The 18,349-nt window shown below is 43.7% G+C and overlaps 2 protein-coding genes across 2 annotated transcripts; one reads left to right on the forward strand and one right to left on the reverse strand.

The window, feature by feature from the left end:
• Window positions 1-11: 11 nt before the first annotated feature.
• LOC114461777 (adenomatous polyposis coli protein 2-like) lies at window positions 12-16,503 on the forward strand. Its single transcript, XM_028444135.1, has 10 exons — window positions 12-663; window positions 732-845; window positions 924-998; window positions 6,094-6,186; window positions 8,152-8,530; window positions 9,202-9,300; window positions 9,386-9,525; window positions 9,693-9,887; window positions 9,993-10,207; window positions 10,273-16,503. The coding sequence occupies exons 1-10, from the start codon at window positions 616-618 to the stop codon at window positions 15,689-15,691; spliced, it is 6,777 nt and encodes a 2,258-aa protein (XP_028299936.1). The 5' UTR covers window positions 12-615; the 3' UTR covers window positions 15,692-16,503.
• On the reverse strand, window positions 1,073-4,757 carry LOC114461778 (stonustoxin subunit alpha-like). The gene is made up of 5 exons (XM_028444136.1): window positions 4,685-4,757; window positions 3,568-3,905; window positions 1,899-1,983; window positions 1,771-1,808; window positions 1,073-1,694 (listed from the first exon to the last, which is right to left on the reverse strand). Exons 2-5 carry the CDS (start codon window positions 3,878-3,880, stop codon window positions 1,138-1,140), a joined length of 993 nt encoding a protein of 330 aa, XP_028299937.1. The 5' UTR covers window positions 3,881-3,905; window positions 4,685-4,757; the 3' UTR covers window positions 1,073-1,137.
• Window positions 16,504-18,349: the final 1,846 nt, after the last annotated feature.

The raw sequence follows: 18,349 nt of genomic DNA on the forward strand, positions 1-18,349 counted from the left end.
AACATTTCACACTCATTATTTGTGCTCGTTTAAGCTTTTGCCATTAGTTGAACGTTGTTATGGCAGCCAATCAGATTGTTCTAGTGATTAGTTCATGTGGGCGTGTTTGTGTGTGTGACAAAAACAGCTGTTACAGCTGTTAATTATGACGTTAACGTATCAAACACACATTAAACTCTGCACCGTTCACTCTGAGGTCGTATTACGACTCACATGAAAGTGTCTCAATCTGATTTGAAGAAGTCAGATATGAGTGAAGAAGTGATCAGCTCACACACACACACACAATATGTCCCCTTTAAGTTAGTTTAATTTATGTATTTATTTAAGCAGCATATTATAAACTTATTTTACATAATAACAAAACTAAATTGTGCTAAAATGTAGCAGATGAAAGTTCAAAGAACTTATAAAAACCATCATCTCTTGTTCATTTAAATCATCACTACATAAACTTACAGTGTGTACTCACACAACACATGTAGTTAAGTTAGTTAAGTTAAGTTAAGTTAGTTTAGTTAAGTTAGTTAAGAGTTAACCAGTGTAACTCACAGGAATCTGTTACTGGGGGAAATCGACCGAGAGGAGAGAGAACGATGCTGGTATTTCAGTCAAATGGAGGAACTGTCACAGAGGATGACTCAGCTACCATGTATAGACACGGTGAGACACACACACACACACACACTGTGGTCACTGATTGATTGATTGATTGACTCCGCCCCCTACAGTTCTCTATGCAGATGGATCAGATCAGACAACAGCTTCAGTTTGAGGCTCAGCAGCTTCGATCAGCGATGGAGGAACGATTTGGAACCAACGAACAAGTTCTACAGAGAACCCAGGTACCATTATTATTAACTATATCATCATCATTATTATTATTATTAATAACTTTATTATTATTTTATTGTCTTTTGCAGATGCGTATTTCACGTCTGGAGCATTTGGAGAAAGAACTGCAGGAAACGTGTGGGAGTCAGGAGAGTCAGTTAGAGGTTAGACACACACACACACCTACACAGGCACACACACACACACACACACCTACACAGGCACACACACACACACACACAATCACATCACTTTATTATTAGACTACAGCTGTAATGGCGCCCCCTGCAGCGCCCCCTGCAGTCACTGCAGTCGCTCCCAATCCAGCTCCACCTGCCGCAGCGTGACCGAGCCGCCGTAGCTCCAGACCCAGAAGGCGGCGTACAGTGGCTCACAGAAGGCGGCGCTGAAGGTGTGCAGGAGGGTCATGCTATCGCGGCTAACGCAGTAGAAGGACAGAGACTCCGCCTCCCGGTCCAGGTGGACTCCGACTCTCCTGCTGAAGGGCTGCGGTGAGGTGGACCGGAGTCTCCTGCGGGCGTGGCACGGCGTGTAGTTCCCCTCACTGCACTCCAGACTCCAGGAGAGCAGGTTCTGACCCAGCAGGACGTTCTCCGTCGAGCCGGCTCTGCTCAGGCTGTTATAGGCCACGCCCACGTCAACGCCGCCGCTCCACTCCACCTCCCAGTACGCTGAGTCCAGCAGACCCTCCCGGCACAGAACCTGAGGGCAGCGCTGGAAACGCTCCAGGTGGTGCTGGACGCTCCTTTCAGTCCACACACGCGTCGCCTTCCTGTTCCTGTCGCTCAGCGCTAGCTCGTAGTTAGCCGTGTTGGGGTCAAAGGTCAGGTAGCAGGCCACTGAGGAAACAGGAAGTACAGACGTTAACGTGAAGAACAGGAAGTGAAGAAGTGAAATAAAATAAAGGAGACTCACAGTTCTTGAAGTTCCACAGGTTCCCTTCTGAAGGTTCCCTGAGAACAAAAAGATCAACGTTTAATAACTATTAATATTACTTTATTTATTCACTCTTTATAACAGTTTAATAACTGTTATTAACTCACTGTGTACTTGTACTGGCTCCGTGGTTGAACAACGAAATCACAGACGTTCCTTCATGTTCCTCCTCCTCACTCTGAGAACACGTATCTGAAGGAAGAAAATAATAATAATAATTATTATTATTATCTACTAGTACAGTGCTTGTCAGAAGTATGTATTCATGTAGTGGGAGGAGCTTAAGTAGAGTAATCAATTATGTCTAAATGAGTATGTGTTTGAAGGTTGTATGTACATAGAGGTGTACATACTGTACTCTAGTGTTATAAAGAGTTTATGTGTGGGTGTAAAATAAACTAGTGTGTGATTTATCTAGTTTAATTCTATGAGACATGAATATGATAAATGTGTTTGTTGTTTTATTCATTTTTGTATTTTTTTGTTTGGTGTATTTTTCTGTAATTTATGTTTTTGGAATCATTTTGTGTATTTTTGTATCTTTTTTGGTATAGTTTTGTGCATTTCTGTTTCTGTTGTCATCTTAGTGCTTTTTTTTTGTATAATTATTTAGTTTTGTGTATTTTGAGTCATTTTCGTATTTTTCTTGTCGTTTAGTGTATTTTTCTGTAATGTATGTTTTTTTGAGTCATTTTGTATATTTTTGTGCATTATTGTTGTCGTTTTGTGTACTTTTTGTATAAATATTGTTTAGTTTTATTTTACTCATTTAATATATTTTTATTATAAATACTGTGTGTGTGTGTGTGTGTGTCTCACACATGCACACGCATCATGCACATAATCCGTCGCAGGTTGTTGACAGATTAAAAAAGAGACCCTGAAGTAGCACAAAGTCACAACTTTTTCTCTAAACGCTCTGTGTGAGTTCAGTATTTTCATCCCACACACGCATCAACCGTGTGTGTGTGTGTGTACATTGTATTATTTATGTTGATATCAATTATTTCCATGAGTTATTATTATTTTACTTTTAATCCTGTTATTATTGTTGATGATATTAGTGAGTTATTAAAGTCAGTGTAAAACAAATTCTGTCATTTTCTTCTAAACACATTAAATATGTCATAAATGTTTTCCTTAAAACATGTAAAAAGCCATTCAACCATTTATAATGTAACTATGGAGCTAGGATTCACAAACTGTGTTTCATATGTCTGTGTTCAGGATTTAATGGGCGGGTCAGAAATCATAGCCGCTTTACGTAACGGAGCCATCATTAGCATTAACCTGACCCTGCTGCTGAAGCACACCAAACTGCTGTGGCCTCCGGCGGGCACAGTACGGCCCGTAGCTGTAAACAAACCACATATTCAGACCCAGGGAATAAAACGTGTTTTTTTAATGAAATAAGCACTTTCATACACCGTGATTGTGTTTTTCGCCTCTGGTGGGCGCAGTTCTGACTCTACCCGGGAAAGATGCACACATTCGGACTTGGGCGGAGCAGACCTTTATGCTGACACATCGTTTGTCCCGATGCGAGCACTTTTAAAAAACCAATGGGAGAAGCAGTATTGATGCTGGAGCCACTTTCACACTGCTCTCTCCCATAGACACAGTACACGGAGGCGTGGGCGTGGTTCCAGCGCCTTTAACTGACACGCCTCCAGCGTCCCAGGCAGACAGAAGTGCTTGTTTTTCCATGATTTTGTAACAAACTCATAACACACATTTATTTCTGCTTTACATGGACTTTAAGTATAAATCACAGACCTGAGAGATTCTCCTCACATCGTTGCCGTAGCAACCTTATGTTGTCTCGTGGTGCGTTCAGGTTCCGTCGTTCCTTGCTCTGTGTGACCTTGAAGATGCTGCTGAGGTCGTCCCTGAGGTGGTTCAGGTCCTTCCTCAGCAGGGCGCCCAGCGTTAGCTCCGCCTCCTGTTGCTGCTGGTGGTTGTTAGCGTTTCTGAAGATGCTGAAGACGCCCTCAGTGAACATGTTCAGATCCCCTCTGAGCATGTTCAGTGGACTCAGTGCTGCCCTCTGTAGGTGGAGCTCATCTTCACCCTCAGACACACTCATCATCACATCCTGTGATTGACAGATCCACCTGATCAATACACACACACACCAGTGGGTGTCATGGTTAGACTGGTCACAGTGTAATCCTGTGACTGATTCTAAGCACACAGGAAGTAAAAACTATCATTAGTGGAATGTTAGCATTGAGTCACAGGATATAGGTAAAGTGTGTGTGTGTGTGTGTGTGTGTGTGTCAGCTGATCTGAGGTGTAATTACACTCATTAACACAAACACACATGAACAAACAGGAGAACCAGTCCAGCTGCTACACTTTATTATTATAGTATACCAGGGGTCCCCAATCCTGGTCCTCTAGAGCCTCTATCCAGCATGTTCTAGATGTTTCCTCTTCCAACACACCTGATGAAATGACCAGGATGGTCATCAGGATTCTGCAGAGCTTGATGATGAGGTCATCATTTGAATCATGTGTGTTGGAAGAGGGAAACATCTAAAACATGCTGGATAGGGGCTCTAGAGGACCAAGATTGGGGACCCCTGTGCTAGTAAGTTAATATTAATGATGTCATTATTATTTATGATCATATTTGTTATATTATATACTACGGCTAAACCACGACTAAATTATGGTTAAATTATAAGAAATGACTCTAAGACAAGCTATGGCTACACAATAGTTAAACTATGACTAAACTACAGCTAAACCAGGACTACAGGATTTCTAAATAAGTGTAAATGATGCTCTGACAGACTTTAGAACTCAAACACACTGTGAAGTTATTTCTCTCATGATGATGAAGATGATGATGAAGAAGCAGAGACTTTGTGATAAAACACAGACTTACCGATGGTTCCCACGCTGTCCACAACGCTGTCAGTAGTGTGTAGTGTGTAGTCAGTGTACAGGTGTGATCTCTCTCTCTAGTGTCATCAGGTCCAACTTGTTTCTCTTCATACTTTCAGTCCCTAAAGCTCCATCAACCACTCACTCTTATTTTGGTTTGTGTGTGTTTTTGTTGTTGTTTTGAACAGTTTCATGGTTTGATCATTTAAATTAATACACATTTAAGGCTGAATTATTGTTTTATATTGTTATACAGTTAAATCTGTAGATCATACATCTATGATGATATGATGTCACAGTGAATTGTGACGCTGCTCTTAGAAGTGATAGATCACAGGTTCACGTCCTGCTTCAGTGTTTTTTATGACATTTTTTATGACGTAGAGATGAATCTGGTGATAATATTACATTAAAATCAATATAAATGATTAGATATGAAGCATCAGTCACTGTGTTTATATCCAGTGTAACAGGAGGACTCTCTATGCAGACATCCTATGATGCTGACACGTCTCCTCAGACACATTTATTATTATTATTCACCACTCGTCACGTCACTGAAGAGATAAAGTGATGAAGTGATCATAAAGTGTTATTAATTACAGGTGATTTAATCACTATAATCACTGAAGACTGAACACACCTTTAGAACAGGATCATATTTTGTCACAGTTTAAAGCACCATCACCACTGTTTGGAACTGTTAGTCATCCATCAGGGTGAATAAATCACTCTCTTCTGGGTGGTTACCATGGTAGTTCATTTAACCTTCAATCCATTGATGATGGCTTTTTATCGCACATGTACATGTCATTAACCCAAGGTTTACATACTCAGGGTTTATTGATCCACTTCATACCAGCTGTAATGAATCAGATACACAGAGTTTACCATGGAGGGTATGTTGACCTAGAGTTTATGGATAAACTCAGAGTTTGTTAAACCTCCTTTATGGAATACACCTCTGGAGTGTCAAACTAATTTTAGTTCAGGGGCCAAATATGGAGCAGTTTGATCCTTACTGGGCCACAGATCTTATGCTGGAAAACAAGTAATGGAACATTATTACATATCCAATCAATACGTGACAAATATCAGTCACAACAGGATCTACACTTTACATTTCTATTCAATTAATTGAAATATTATGTAATCATTTGAGGAAAAATGAAGGATTTTGTAAGAATTTTGAGTTTTAACATTAAAAATGACAGCAATCATGTGATAAAAGCACCAGGAAAACTGTGAGAACCTGCAAATATTGTTTAGGTTCATTTACACACTGTGGGATAATTTGGATGATTTGGACATGAGTTTGACACGTGTTCAAGTGATTCCAGCCTTGTTGAAACCCTGTGTGTGTGTGTGTGTGTGTGTGTGTGTGTGTGTGTGTGTGTGTGTGTGCTGCAGCTGTCTGGTGCTGAGATGCCCCCTGCTGGAGAGCCAGAGAACAGCAGCTCGTCTGCAGCAACAGGAGCACAAACAACAGACGGAGGCAGCAAGGTGCTTTTATTTTAAAGATCTGTCTATGGAGCCAGGGTTGGGGTCAATTACATTTTTAAATTACAATAAAGTCTTCAATTATTCATGTTCTAATACAACTCAGTTACGATTACGTTGACCAGCATTTTTTTCCAATTACAATTACATTTATAATTATTATTTTCCCCTGAAATCAATTAGAACTATTTTCCTAATTACTAAAATTCAATTACAATTGTTCACGATTACTGAGCCTTTAATAAATAAACCTTATTAAACATAACCTTCCTTTTGTGTTAGCTTTCTGTTAGCGTCTCCAATGCTATAAGCTAAGCTATAATAGCTCCCCAGGCTCCTACGCCAGGATCCTGTTTGTGGACTTCAGCTCTGCTTTCAACACTATAATCCCAGCTCTCCTTCAGGACAAGCTTTCCCAGCTGAACGTGCCCGACTCCACCTGCAAGTGGATCACAGACTTCCTGTCTGACAGGAAGCAGCACGTGAAGCTGGGAAAAACCATCTCTGCTCCAGGACCATCAGTACTGGATCTCCTCAGGGCTGTGTTCTTTCTCCTCTGATCTTCTCCCTGTACACCAACAGCTGCACCTCCTCTCACCAGTCGGTCAAACTCCTGAAGTTTGCAGACGACACGACCATCATCGTCTCATCGCTGATGGAGACGAGTCTGACTACAGGTGGAGACAGACCGGCTGGTGTCCTGGTGCAGCCAGAACAACCTGGAGCTCAACGCTTTAAAGATAGTGGAGATGATAGCAGACTTCAGGAAGAACCCAGCCCCCCTCACCCCCCTCACCCTGGGAGACTCTACAGTGAGCTCTGTGGAGAACTTCTGCTTCCTGGGGACCATCATCACTCAGGACCTCAAGTGGGAGCTGAACATCAGCTCCCTTATCAAAAAAGCTCAGCAGAGGATGTACTTCCTGTAGCAGCTGAAGAAGTTCAGTCTGCCAACAAAGATGATGGTGAACTTCTACAGCTCCATCATCCAGTCCATCCTCTGCTCCTCCATCACCATCTGGTACCTGCAGCTACTGCCAAGGACAAGGCCAGACTGCAGCGTATCATCCACTCTGCAGAGAAGGTCATCGGCTGCAATCTGCCCTCCCTCCAGGACCTGAACCCCTCCAGGATTTTGAGGCGTGCAGGAAAGATTGTGGCCGACCCCTCCCACCCCGGTCATAAACTATTTCAATCACTCCCTTCTGGAAGGAGGTTTAGGTCCATCAGGACCAGAACCTCCAGACACAAAAACAGCTTCTTTCCCTCTGCCACCATCCACATGAACACACCCCCAGTCACCCACTGAACCCCCCCCCCCCACCCGATCACCACCTCCATGATGACATTTTCCGCTGCACTGTATATATATATATATATATATATATATATATATATATATATATATATATATATTTATCCTATTTATCCTTTATTCTCTATCTATCCTTTATTTATCCCTCATCCTTTATATTAATCATTATTATTATTATTATTGTTGCTGGGTTGTTCTTTGTTTTTTATTTTGTTGTTTGTTTTGTTCACCAACTACCAAGACAAATTCCTTGTACTGTCCTTAAAACTGTACATGGCCATTAAAAACATTTCTGATTCTGATTCTGATAATCAGCTGTAAGCGACACTAATAAATATTATCTATCATCTAATTAGTTTCTCATCTCTTGGTTACCTTGTTTGGCTTCTAATCAATGAAAAATATTGATAAAATATTGATAATATTATTTATGGTGTGAGCCTTTTTTCTGTCACTGTATCCATAGATTTATATTTTTTATGTTAAAATGATCCTGTGACAGGTAGTGGGAAAAGTTGATCTGAAACATATTTTAATATTTATTAACTACTGTGTGTGAGACATAGAACTGTAACATGGTTCTATTGGTTTGTGTTCAATTCAATTGTAAATGACAGTTTTTGTGTGTGTGTGTGTGTGTGTGTGTGTTCCAGGTGGACGTGCTGTTCTGGCTGCTATCGCTGCTCGCTAACCGGGATAAGGAGGAGATATCTGGTTCTCTGCTTGCTCTGTCCAGCTCCCAGCAGAGCTGCGTTGCCATGAGGAAGTCCGGCTTCGTCCCTCTCCTGTTGCAGATCCTCCACCCGCCTCCAGGTGGCGCTGCTGGGTCGTCCGACACGTTGGCTAGTGGCGGCGTGGCGAGCTGTAACCGAGAAGCTAAATCCAGAGCGAGCGCCGCGCTGCACAACATTGTCTTCTCTCAACCCGATGAAGGACAGACTGGACGAGAGCGGCGAGTCCTTCACACGTTGGAACAGATACGCAGCTACTGCGACAGCGGCTGGGACTGGATGGAGGTCCGCGGCAGGGAAGGTGAGAACCTGCAAACTGCACTGTCATCATTAATCTATCACAGTCAGGGTTGGGGTCAATTATATTTATAATCTTGTAACTGATATTATATTCAAATTATGGAGTAATCATGATCGTAATTGTAATTTTAATAGTCTGTTGCTGTTGTAATTGTAATTAAATTGTAATTGAGTTTAGATAATTGACTTTGTATTTGTAATTGCCATGAAAATTCTATAAAAATTGTCAATTATAATTTAACGCAAAACTGTGGAACCATGTTACAGTTCTACACATATATAGTTAACAATTATTAAAATGTGTTTCAAATCAAGCTTTTACACATTTTACTATTTATAAAACATATAAATCTATAGATATACTGACACAATAAAGGCTCAGACACCCACACCATTAACATTAAAACCTATATTTTCATTGATTAGGAATCCTAACAAGGTAATCAATAGATAAGAAGTAAATTAGATGATAGATATTAGTTTTTAGTGTATTTTACAGTTGATTTAGGACCTGTTAGCATTAGAGATGCTAACAGAAAGCTAACACAAGAGGAGGGTTAACTTTTATTTGCTTCTTTATTTCAGGCTCAGTAATTGTGATTAATTGTAATTGAACTTTAGGAATTAAGTATGGAATTGTAATTGTGTGCGTGTGTGTGTGCGTGTCCTCAGATGTTCCTGAGCCCGTGGACCCTCAGGTGTGTCAGGCCGTGTGTGTCGTTATGAAGCTTTCCTTTGAGGAGGAATACAGACGAGCCATGAACGAACTGGGTTTGTCCAACACTGTGGGTGTGGGGGGGTGAGGGAGTTTGCAGGTGCTCACACGGTTTGTGTGTGTGTGTGTGTGTGTCCTCAGGAGGCCTCCAAGTGGTGTCTGATCTGATCCAACTGGACCAGGAGATGTTCGGCGTACACAACGATCCCATCAACATGGCTCTACGTCGCTACGCAGGCATGGCTCTGACCAACCTAACCTTTGGAGACGTCGTCAACAAGGTACGCACTTGGCCACGGAAATGCAGTAACCATGCTCCGCCCACTGCTTACTAAACATTGCATACTGTCAGTTAGTTTGATGAATTAAAATTAATCAGTAGCTGTGGCTCTGCTTATTTGACGGACTTGTCTTGTCTTGTTGTTGTTGTTGTGTTGTCCGGGTCCAGGCCACCCTGTGCTCGAGGAAGGACTGCCTGCTAGCGTTGGTGAGCCAGCTGAGCTCGGACAGCGAGGAGCTCCATCAGGTGGTTTCTAGTATCCTCAGAAACCTGTCGTGGAGAGCCGACATCAGCAGCAAACGAGTGCTGCGAGACATCGGCTGTGTGCCCGCGCTGATGACGTGCGCTTTGCAGGCCACTAAGGTACAGACACACAACTACCAACGACTACACTGTAACACACAGTTACAGAGAAAAATGTGTCAGGGAGCAGTTTTATTGATTGTGATAATAGTGTATTTTGTGCAGGAGTCGACCCTGAAGTCTCTGCTCAGTGCTCTGTGGAACTTGTCGGCTCACAGCATCGATAACAAAGCATCACTGTGCGCGGTGGACGGCGCTCTGAGCTTCCTGGTCAGCACGCTGACGTATCGCTGTCAGACCAACTCGCTTGCCATCATTGAGAGCGGAGGAGGAATCTTGAGGAATGTCTCCAGCCTGGTGGCAACACGGGAGGAATACAGGTAGGACAAGTCGGAAAAACCTTTTCATCTCCTTCTGTTGTTTGACTCATACCTTTGGTCCTCAGGCAAATCCTACGGGATCATAACTGCCTGCAGACTTTGCTGCAGCACCTACGTTCTCACAGTCTGACCATCGTCAGCAATGCCTGCGGGACGCTGTGGAATGTGTCGGCGAGGAGCCCGAAGGACCAGGAGTTGCTTTGGGACCTGGGAGCCGTCAGCATGCTCCGAAACCTCATCCATTCCAAGCACAAGATGATCGCCATGGGCAGCGCTGCGGCTCTCAGGAACCTGCTTACCAATCGACCGCTGAAGTACAAGGACACGGCCGTGGTGTCACCCGGCTCCTGCACACCGTCGCTCTACATGAGAAAGCAGAAAGCTCTGGAGGCGGAGCTTGATGCCAAACATTTGGCAGAAACATTTGACACGCTGGAGAAACACAGTCCCAAACACCTCAACAAACCGCTGCGGCACATCGAGAGCCTAGTGAAGGATTACGCCTCAGACTCCGGTTGTTTCGATGATGATGAGGCACCAAACATGTCCAGCAGCCTTGACACTGGTTGCTTCTCCATGATGTCCTCGTTTCTCTCCAATTCTAACTATCTTCAAAATCAGCCCCGCAACAGAGTCAGTGAATCGGAACGGGATTCGGATCCACCTCAGTTGACGGAGAGGAGGAGCACTCGACCAGACGATGAGGTCTCAGCAGCTGCAGAGAAACTGGCCAAAAAGATCACCAACACAGTGGCAAAGATAGACAGATTGGTGGATGACATCACCATGCATACGTCTTCCGAGGACAGTCTGAGCCTCAGCTCCGAGGACCACCTGGCAGACTGGCCATACGGACAGGGTGAGCTGAACGATGCTCGGGCCAAGTCCTTCTCGCCCTGCTGTATGTCCGACACCAGCAGCCGAGCTCACAGGGAGTGGCTCAGCAAGGCTCACGCCCTCCTTCGCCTGAAAACTGCGCATACAAGCGTCTCCACGGACAGCCTGAACAGCGGCAGTACCAGCGACGGATACTGTGGCAGCAAAGAACAGATTCGAGCTTTATCGAGAGCTCAGCGACCAAACCAGCTGGACCTCAGAGTAGATCATCAGGAGTTCATCAATGGCGGGCCTGCAACCCTGAATCAGATGATCCAGCAGGAGGTCCCAGAGAGAGACTCTGAGGATTGGAAAGATGTGAAAGCTCTGGAACTAAACAGCACAAACAAAAAGAACCAAGATCAGCAGGACGTAACACCCGTCAGTGCGTCCACAAAGGTTTCCTCAGACGTCAGCATGACTTCAATCAAACTGTCTCCTTCCTATCAGCAGGTCCCTCTAATTCAGAGTGTGACCAAGTTCGGTGTAGCAAAAACATCTATCAACGTACAGGCAGCACAGGCTATGAGGAGACAAGCATGGGTTCCCACTGTGATGACGGGAGGGAGCATCACCAAGTTTTCTCCTCTGACCTCTAGCAGAAGCCCCACCATCGGGACAATGGAGACGGTTCAGAAATACTCTGTGGAAAACACTCCAATCTGCTTCTCTCGGTGCAGCTCACTGTCCTCACTGTCCTCTGGTGACGGAGCGTTGGGCGGACAGAGTGAGAACGAGCTGGACAGCGACTTGTCCTTAGAGATAATTGAAGTAGAAGACGAAAAAGAACTGAAACAAACTGAAGAGGACGAAACCTTGGAGGATCTGAGTGACAGTCAGCTGCTGATCACTGATTCAAAAACATTCCCAAGCAAAGAGACGGAGCCCATTGAGATTCCTGTCAAACGGGAGAAGGTGTTCCTCCGAGCAGTTTCACCAGCTATTCTCGAAGATAGATCTCCATCCAGCTCGTCAGAAAACTACATCCACGAGACACCACTGGTGATGAGTCGCTGCAGCTCGGTGAGCTCTTTGGGCAGTTTTGAGTCTCCGTCCATTGCAAGCTCTATCCAGAGTGATCCCTGCAGTGAGATGATAGATGGCACAATAAGTCCCAGTGACCTTCCCGACAGCCCAGGACAAACCATGCCGCCGAGTCGAAGTAAAACCCCATGTTTTGTTGAGTCAAACGGGCCGGACTCACAAAGCACCGGAATGACCGGTCAGTGGGAGAGTAGTCTGCGTACATTCATGGATATTGCAGACTCCAAGGAGAGATTCAACCTTCCTTCTGATCTGGACACAATGATATACTTTACTGTGGAAAAACCCACTGAGAACTTCTCCTGTGCTTCCAGCCTGAGTGCCCTACCTCTTCACGAGCACTACATACAGAAAGACGTGGAGCTGAAACTCACTCCGCTGCTCCAGAAGGGTGACAAAAACCTGGATGAATCTGGACAGGAAAACTGGGAGCGGTATAGTGAGTGCAACTCTGACGATGACATTGAAATCCTAAAAGAGTGTATTAACTCCGCCATGCCCTCCAAGTTTCGGAAAGTAAGACCTTCCCAGATGACCACAATCCCATCTCACATTCTCAACTCTCAGGTTCGAAAACCAATTCATTTTCCAGTTTACATGATGCTACCCAACGGTAAAACACAAATGTACCCTGGGAGGAGAATCGTCATTCCCCAGAAAGACTTCAAGTTTGAGGATTCCTCCTTTACAGACTCAACAGAAGGAACCATCAACTTCTCCAGCACAACGTCTTTGAGTGATGAAACCCTGGAGTACCCGATTAAGGAGCAAGGTGCTAAAGACTGTACTGCCAGAACAAATAGCAAAAAGGAACTGATTCATGACGAGGCTAAGAGAATCCAAGACCTGAGGATATTCTCACACTTCCACAAACCAAACAGAACAAACTACCAGCAGGAGTTACCCACGAGACGAACAACTAAACACATCATTCCCACTCAGAAGGTGCTGATGCAGAGCAAAGAAGTTGCAGACCGAGTGGCAAACCAGAAACATCGAGACCTGTCACCCCATCAGAGGAGGCGACAAGGTCAAGTTACAATCAGGAAACTAGAGCTGCCTGTCATAAAGCAAAACACTGACAGTAACCACAGTGTGGGATTGCAAAGAGGCCACGCCCTCTACCGACAGATGACACAGTCCTCTGAGGAGAGTAATGGCTTCAAAGATGATGAGAATGAAGAAGTAATGAAGCAAACCTGCCGAAATTCAATCAGAGAAGCTTGCAGGCATACTCTCTCCCAAAGCCTGACCAACATTGGCAAGATGGAAAACTCCCAAATGAAGCCCAAAGGATTTGAAAGGATCAAACAGTGTCTGATTAAGGATGACTCGCAGACATGTTACTCACTGAGCTCCTCCCTAAGTTCACTTAGTGATGCTGAATTTGAAAATCACAAAACAAAAGTGCAGCAAGTTTGGTACAAGAATCGGCACAACAAAGCCCTGAACATGCTTCAGCAAACGAAGCACGGGGACATCCACAGTAAGTACGAAGAGAACAGCTCGCCCAGCTCTGTCAGCATGGATTCAGAGGACGACCTCCTTCAGAAGTGCATCACATCCGCCATGCCCAAGCAACGGAGAAAAGCAGCTGCCAGGAAGAAGAAAGATAACTCTCAGAAAATGAAACCAAAGGGGTCTGGCGGGTGGGACATGTATGAGGACATGGACAGTGATGACATGGCTTGGGATAGAGAGTCGGACCTCAACAGTGTTGAATGGAGGGCCATACAGGAGGGGGCTAACTGTGTGGTCACCGGACTGCAAGCCTCCAAGTCCCAGGACCCTTCCTCTGAGGAGACGGAGTCAGTGCTGTCGTTCATGTCCACATCCAGCTTCACGCCTAAAGAAAGGAAGTTCGCCAAGGACAAGAAGCCAAACAAACCTTTAGACTTCGCTCAACGCAAGCCGGTCCCGAACTTACCTGTTGTTTTTAGAGGCAGAACTGTCACCTATACGCCCAAAAAGGACGATCCTCCATCACAGAGGCCACCGCCAAGGAAACCCCAGACCAAGAGCGATGCTCCAAAGAATCCGAACCTGGCTCAACACAGATCAAAGAGTCTGCACCGACTAGGTCGTCCACAGGACACAGAGCTGTCTTTGCCAAAAAGGAGCTCTACACCACCTCCACGGATACCAAAGAGTTCGTCATCTGGTTCATCGCAAAGCTCCTCTCCATCCAAACCCCCTCAGAATAAGATCAAAACTCAGACTAAGAAACCAATCCATTGGAAGAGCCCCACATCTACAAGCAGCCCACCTGCTAGCAGCCCCCCTGAAAGAAAAGGACGCTCCCCTGTCATTAATCAAAACGAGAAATCGCCACCACCCAAAACCCAGAAGTCCCCCGTGCGAATCCCTTACATGCAAAACGCTGTCAGACCACCGAGACCTCTATCTCCACTGGTAACAAACCAAACCACCACCGGGCAGCAAAACCAGGTCTGTGGAAAGAGGATGCTTCCTGCAAACCAATATGACTTGGTCCGGATGACATCTGTTCATTCCAACGGGGGTGATTCTGACCGCAGTGGATTTCTGAGACAGCTAACGTTTATTAAGGAGTCAAAGAATGTGCTGAGGCGTGACGGCTCAACTCATAAGACTCCAGGATCACAAAGTGGATCCTCTCGCAGAGCTGTGCCCGCTGCACCGGCCGTTTTCCTGTGTTCGTCGCGCTGTCAGGAACTCAAGGCAGTAGTTCAGGCCCCAAGAAGGGCACAAGTAAAAAACCCGGTACAGAGACAGCAGGCCCAGAAGCCGAATCCCGGTCTGCAGAGACAGACTGTCAACCTTTCAAGAGCCACGTACAGTGAAAGAGACCTTTCAGCAAAACGCCCTTTCAGAAGAACCAGTTCTGAAAGTCCCAGTAGAGCGACTCAGCAAAGTGGGCCAGGCAGTGTGTCAGGAATCCGCTTGCAGCAAGACAAAGACAGCTTCAAACGCCACGCCTCATCACCGAGCATCAACGTATTGAGCCGCGTCACCAGCCGATCCTCTCTACGCTCTTCATCGTCGGATTCAAGTGGAAGAGCAAAGAGTGAAGACGAGACAAAGAAGAAAGGGCAAAGATTGCGGCTGAGGGATGGAGTTACCTGGAGGAGAATCAAGCATGAAGACGCACCACAGATCCTGAAAAGCAGTCAGGCATCATCTCCTGAGGTAGAGAAACCCAAACCACCTGCTCGTCCTGTAAAACTTCCGACCATTCTGCTTGCTTCTCGGAAGATGAGCGATGCAATTGTACAGACAGAAGATTTCACCAACAGCAAAACCCCCTCCGGCACTTCTCCGACCGTTGATACTGTCTTTAAGGACAGATCCAGTCCTGCCCTTGGTAAAAAGACAAATTCCACCTCTGGTGGAAAGCTGGATGCCGATATGGACGGATCACTGAAGGCAGTAACTACTGACGGCCATGTTGGAGGAGCCGTCATTTTCCGTCAAGGGTCACCGAGCAAGGCTGCCCTAGTCACTCCGTTTAACTACACGCCCAGCCTGATAAGCGGCCATGCTGCTAGCCTCCCTGAGAAGTCTGCAGGAAAGAATGAAGTGTGAGCGGAAAACAGAGCGGCTGTGGAAGAACCTCAGGTTCAGAACCGTTAGCAACCACCCACGCTGCTTTCAGGTCTCCTTCTGTGTGATGTAATCCCTTCATCTACATTCAAACCCAGTTGGATGTTGAAAGACTGACATGCATCACTTTGTACTCTTTTGTATTTGTAGTTTAATCATTGCTCGTTAGAAGTGTAGTGACAAAGACTTCAGCACATCTTCACGTTCAGCTTCTACATACAAACTTATGCAAACTTCCTGAGGGTCTGATTGTGGAATGGGGACAGGAGACAGGATCCTGTTTCATATCGAGAGAGCTTTAAATCTGTGACAAAGCATCACTGAGAAACATTTCCCTCCAATCCTTCCATCCTGTTGGTGAAATACCCGCAAACCTCTGACATTTGATGTCTTTCAAGTATTTAAGCCTGAGCTAACGAACTGATGACTTACTACACTAGCGCATAGGCAGCCAATGACTGTTTTCTCTTCATGCACATTTTAATCTCGTCATTCTGACTTTAAAGTCCCTGAATCAAAGTATTTCTCAGCCTGGGTTTTATTACATATTATTATCCGACCATGAAAACACGTGGTTTGAAAGTGTAAACAATACGTTTGGATTCCACATGCTGTGTTAGCAGACACTTTGATTCCAAGTAAGTAAGTAAGTTAAATGTATTTGTATAGCGCTTTTCACAGACCAGGGTCAACAAGTGCTTCACATTTTACAGTTAAAAACAATAACAGAGTACACATGCCAGTACAGTGCAATGTCGGTAGAATGCAAAAAATAAAAGGCTACATACAAAGCCTACACTGGACACTTCCTTACTTCCTACAGTGTGTGTGGTGTTGATGTCGGTAACCTCAGCTAACTGTAGACTTACTGTTCCTGCACCACTCTCATTATTATTATAAAGGCTCCACAGATACAAGCAGAACCCAGACGTCTATTTAAACCTTATTTTATAGAATTGAAGAGACATCATAGGACAAATCTGTATTAGTCAGTGAAACCAGCTGGATTAAAGTGTTTTATCTCTGCGCTACATAACATTAAAGCTAGGCCTACCACAGTCTCATGCTTTATGGACACAAGTGGATTTGTAATCTTTGAAGGATGAGTTTACTTGAGGAATATCTGTTGGAGTCTTGGAAGGAATGCAATCTGCAGTACACAACAGAACGCACAAAAAAAACTACAAAAGTACACAACATACCAAGAAAAATACACAGAAGAACAAGAAAAACATAGAATAGGACAAAAATCACACAACACAAGAATATATAAAGCAGTGGATCCCAAACTGGGGTACGTGTACCCCGAGGGGTACTTGAACACCTCTCAGGAGGTACACAGAACATTTGTCAGTTTATTCTTTAACATTATGATTTTTTTTTACCTGCACACAGACTTTTTCCTCATCTATCAATAATAATTAGTGGCACAACCCAAAAAGGAAATTCTAAAACGAGCAAAACATCAGAAATAAATTAATATAAAGGCCTAAATTCAAGGTTAATGTTGGACGAGACACAGGATAGAGTTTAGACACAAATAAATAATGTATAACATGAACTAAGGGGAACATGGAGCAATAACACTGATATAAAGCATCGAAACATATGCATAATGACAAAAACAAAGCTGCACAAAGTGATAAAAACACACTAAAGGAGAACAAAAAGACACAAGTGTCCTCCAAACACAGAGTTCAGTGAAGATTAATGAAGAAATTAACAAGTGAAGAGAATGTGACGGGATTTTAAAGCCAGAAAAGCACGAAGAACTTCCCTAATGTGAGTGGTTGAACACTTTGATGATGATGATGAAAACACACACTGTTCATTGTGTCTGTAAGCGTAGAGCTGATGGATGTCACTGTAAAAACATCCGTGTTTCCCAGACGTGTTCTCAATAAAAGCCAGGTAACCTCTGAACACCTGTGGGAAGCGTTTTCATCCCGTCTGTAACAACAAAGAGGTGATGAGGAGCCTTTTATTAATAAAGCTCACACTTTACATTTAATACAAATACTGGATGTTAAACTGAGCAGGGTTGGAGTCAATTCTAATTGTACTTGCATAATAAATAATTAACTAACCCTAACCGTATTATGACATAATTACAATTGTAATTGGAAAAAATATTTTGTAATAATTGAGTTCAGATTACTGACTTTGTGATTGTAACTGGCATGAAAATGATCTTCAGGATTAAATATAAATCTATGGATATAGTGACAGAAAAAAGCCTCCATAAATATTAATATTAATATTATTCATTGATTATGAAACCTAACAATGTAATCAATAGATGAGAAACTAATTAGAAGATAGATAATATTAGTGTATTTTACAGCTGATTATAGACATGAATCAAACTGACCTGTTAACATTAGAGATGCTAACAGAAAGCTAACACAAGACAAAATTTACGTTTAATAAGGCATATTTATTAAAAGATCAGTAATTGTGATTAATTAATTTGAACGTTAGTAATTGAGAACGTAATTATAATTTAAATTCTGGGGGAAAATAGTAATTGTAATTTTAACTGTAATTGGAAAAAGCGCTGGTGACGTAATTGTAACTGAGTACAAGACCAAACAAAAGAGTAAAGTGCCGAACATTAGAATAAAAGGTCAAACATTAGAA

The sequence above is a fragment of the Gouania willdenowi genome, chromosome 4, assembly GCF_900634775.1.
Source record: "Gouania willdenowi chromosome 4, fGouWil2.1, whole genome shotgun sequence".
In the NCBI taxonomy this organism is placed as follows: Eukaryota; Metazoa; Chordata; class Actinopteri; order Blenniiformes; family Gobiesocidae; genus Gouania; species Gouania willdenowi.

Excerpts from the sequence above, each read along its gene's own strand:
- LOC114461778 (XM_028444136.1), bottom strand. The coding sequence starts at position 3,880 with ATGATGAGTGTGTCTGAGGGTGAAGATGAGCTCCACCTACAGAGGGCA. Across the intron at positions 1,809-1,898 it reads GGAGCCAGTACAAGTACACA|GGAACCTTCAGAAGGGAACC; the intron begins GTGAGTTAATAA and ends TTTTGTTCTCAG. Across the intron at positions 1,695-1,770 it reads CCTGTGGAACTTCAAGAACT|TGGCCTGCTACCTGACCTTT; the intron begins GTGAGTCTCCTT and ends CTGTTTCCTCAG.
- LOC114461777 (XM_028444135.1), top strand. The coding sequence starts at position 616 with ATGGAGGAACTGTCACAGAGGATGACTCAGCTACCATGTATAGACACG. Across the intron at positions 6,187-8,151 it reads CAACAGACGGAGGCAGCAAG|GTGGACGTGCTGTTCTGGCT; the intron begins GTGCTTTTATTT and ends TGTGTGTTCCAG. Across the intron at positions 8,531-9,201 it reads GGAGGTCCGCGGCAGGGAAG|ATGTTCCTGAGCCCGTGGAC; the intron begins GTGAGAACCTGC and ends GCGTGTCCTCAG.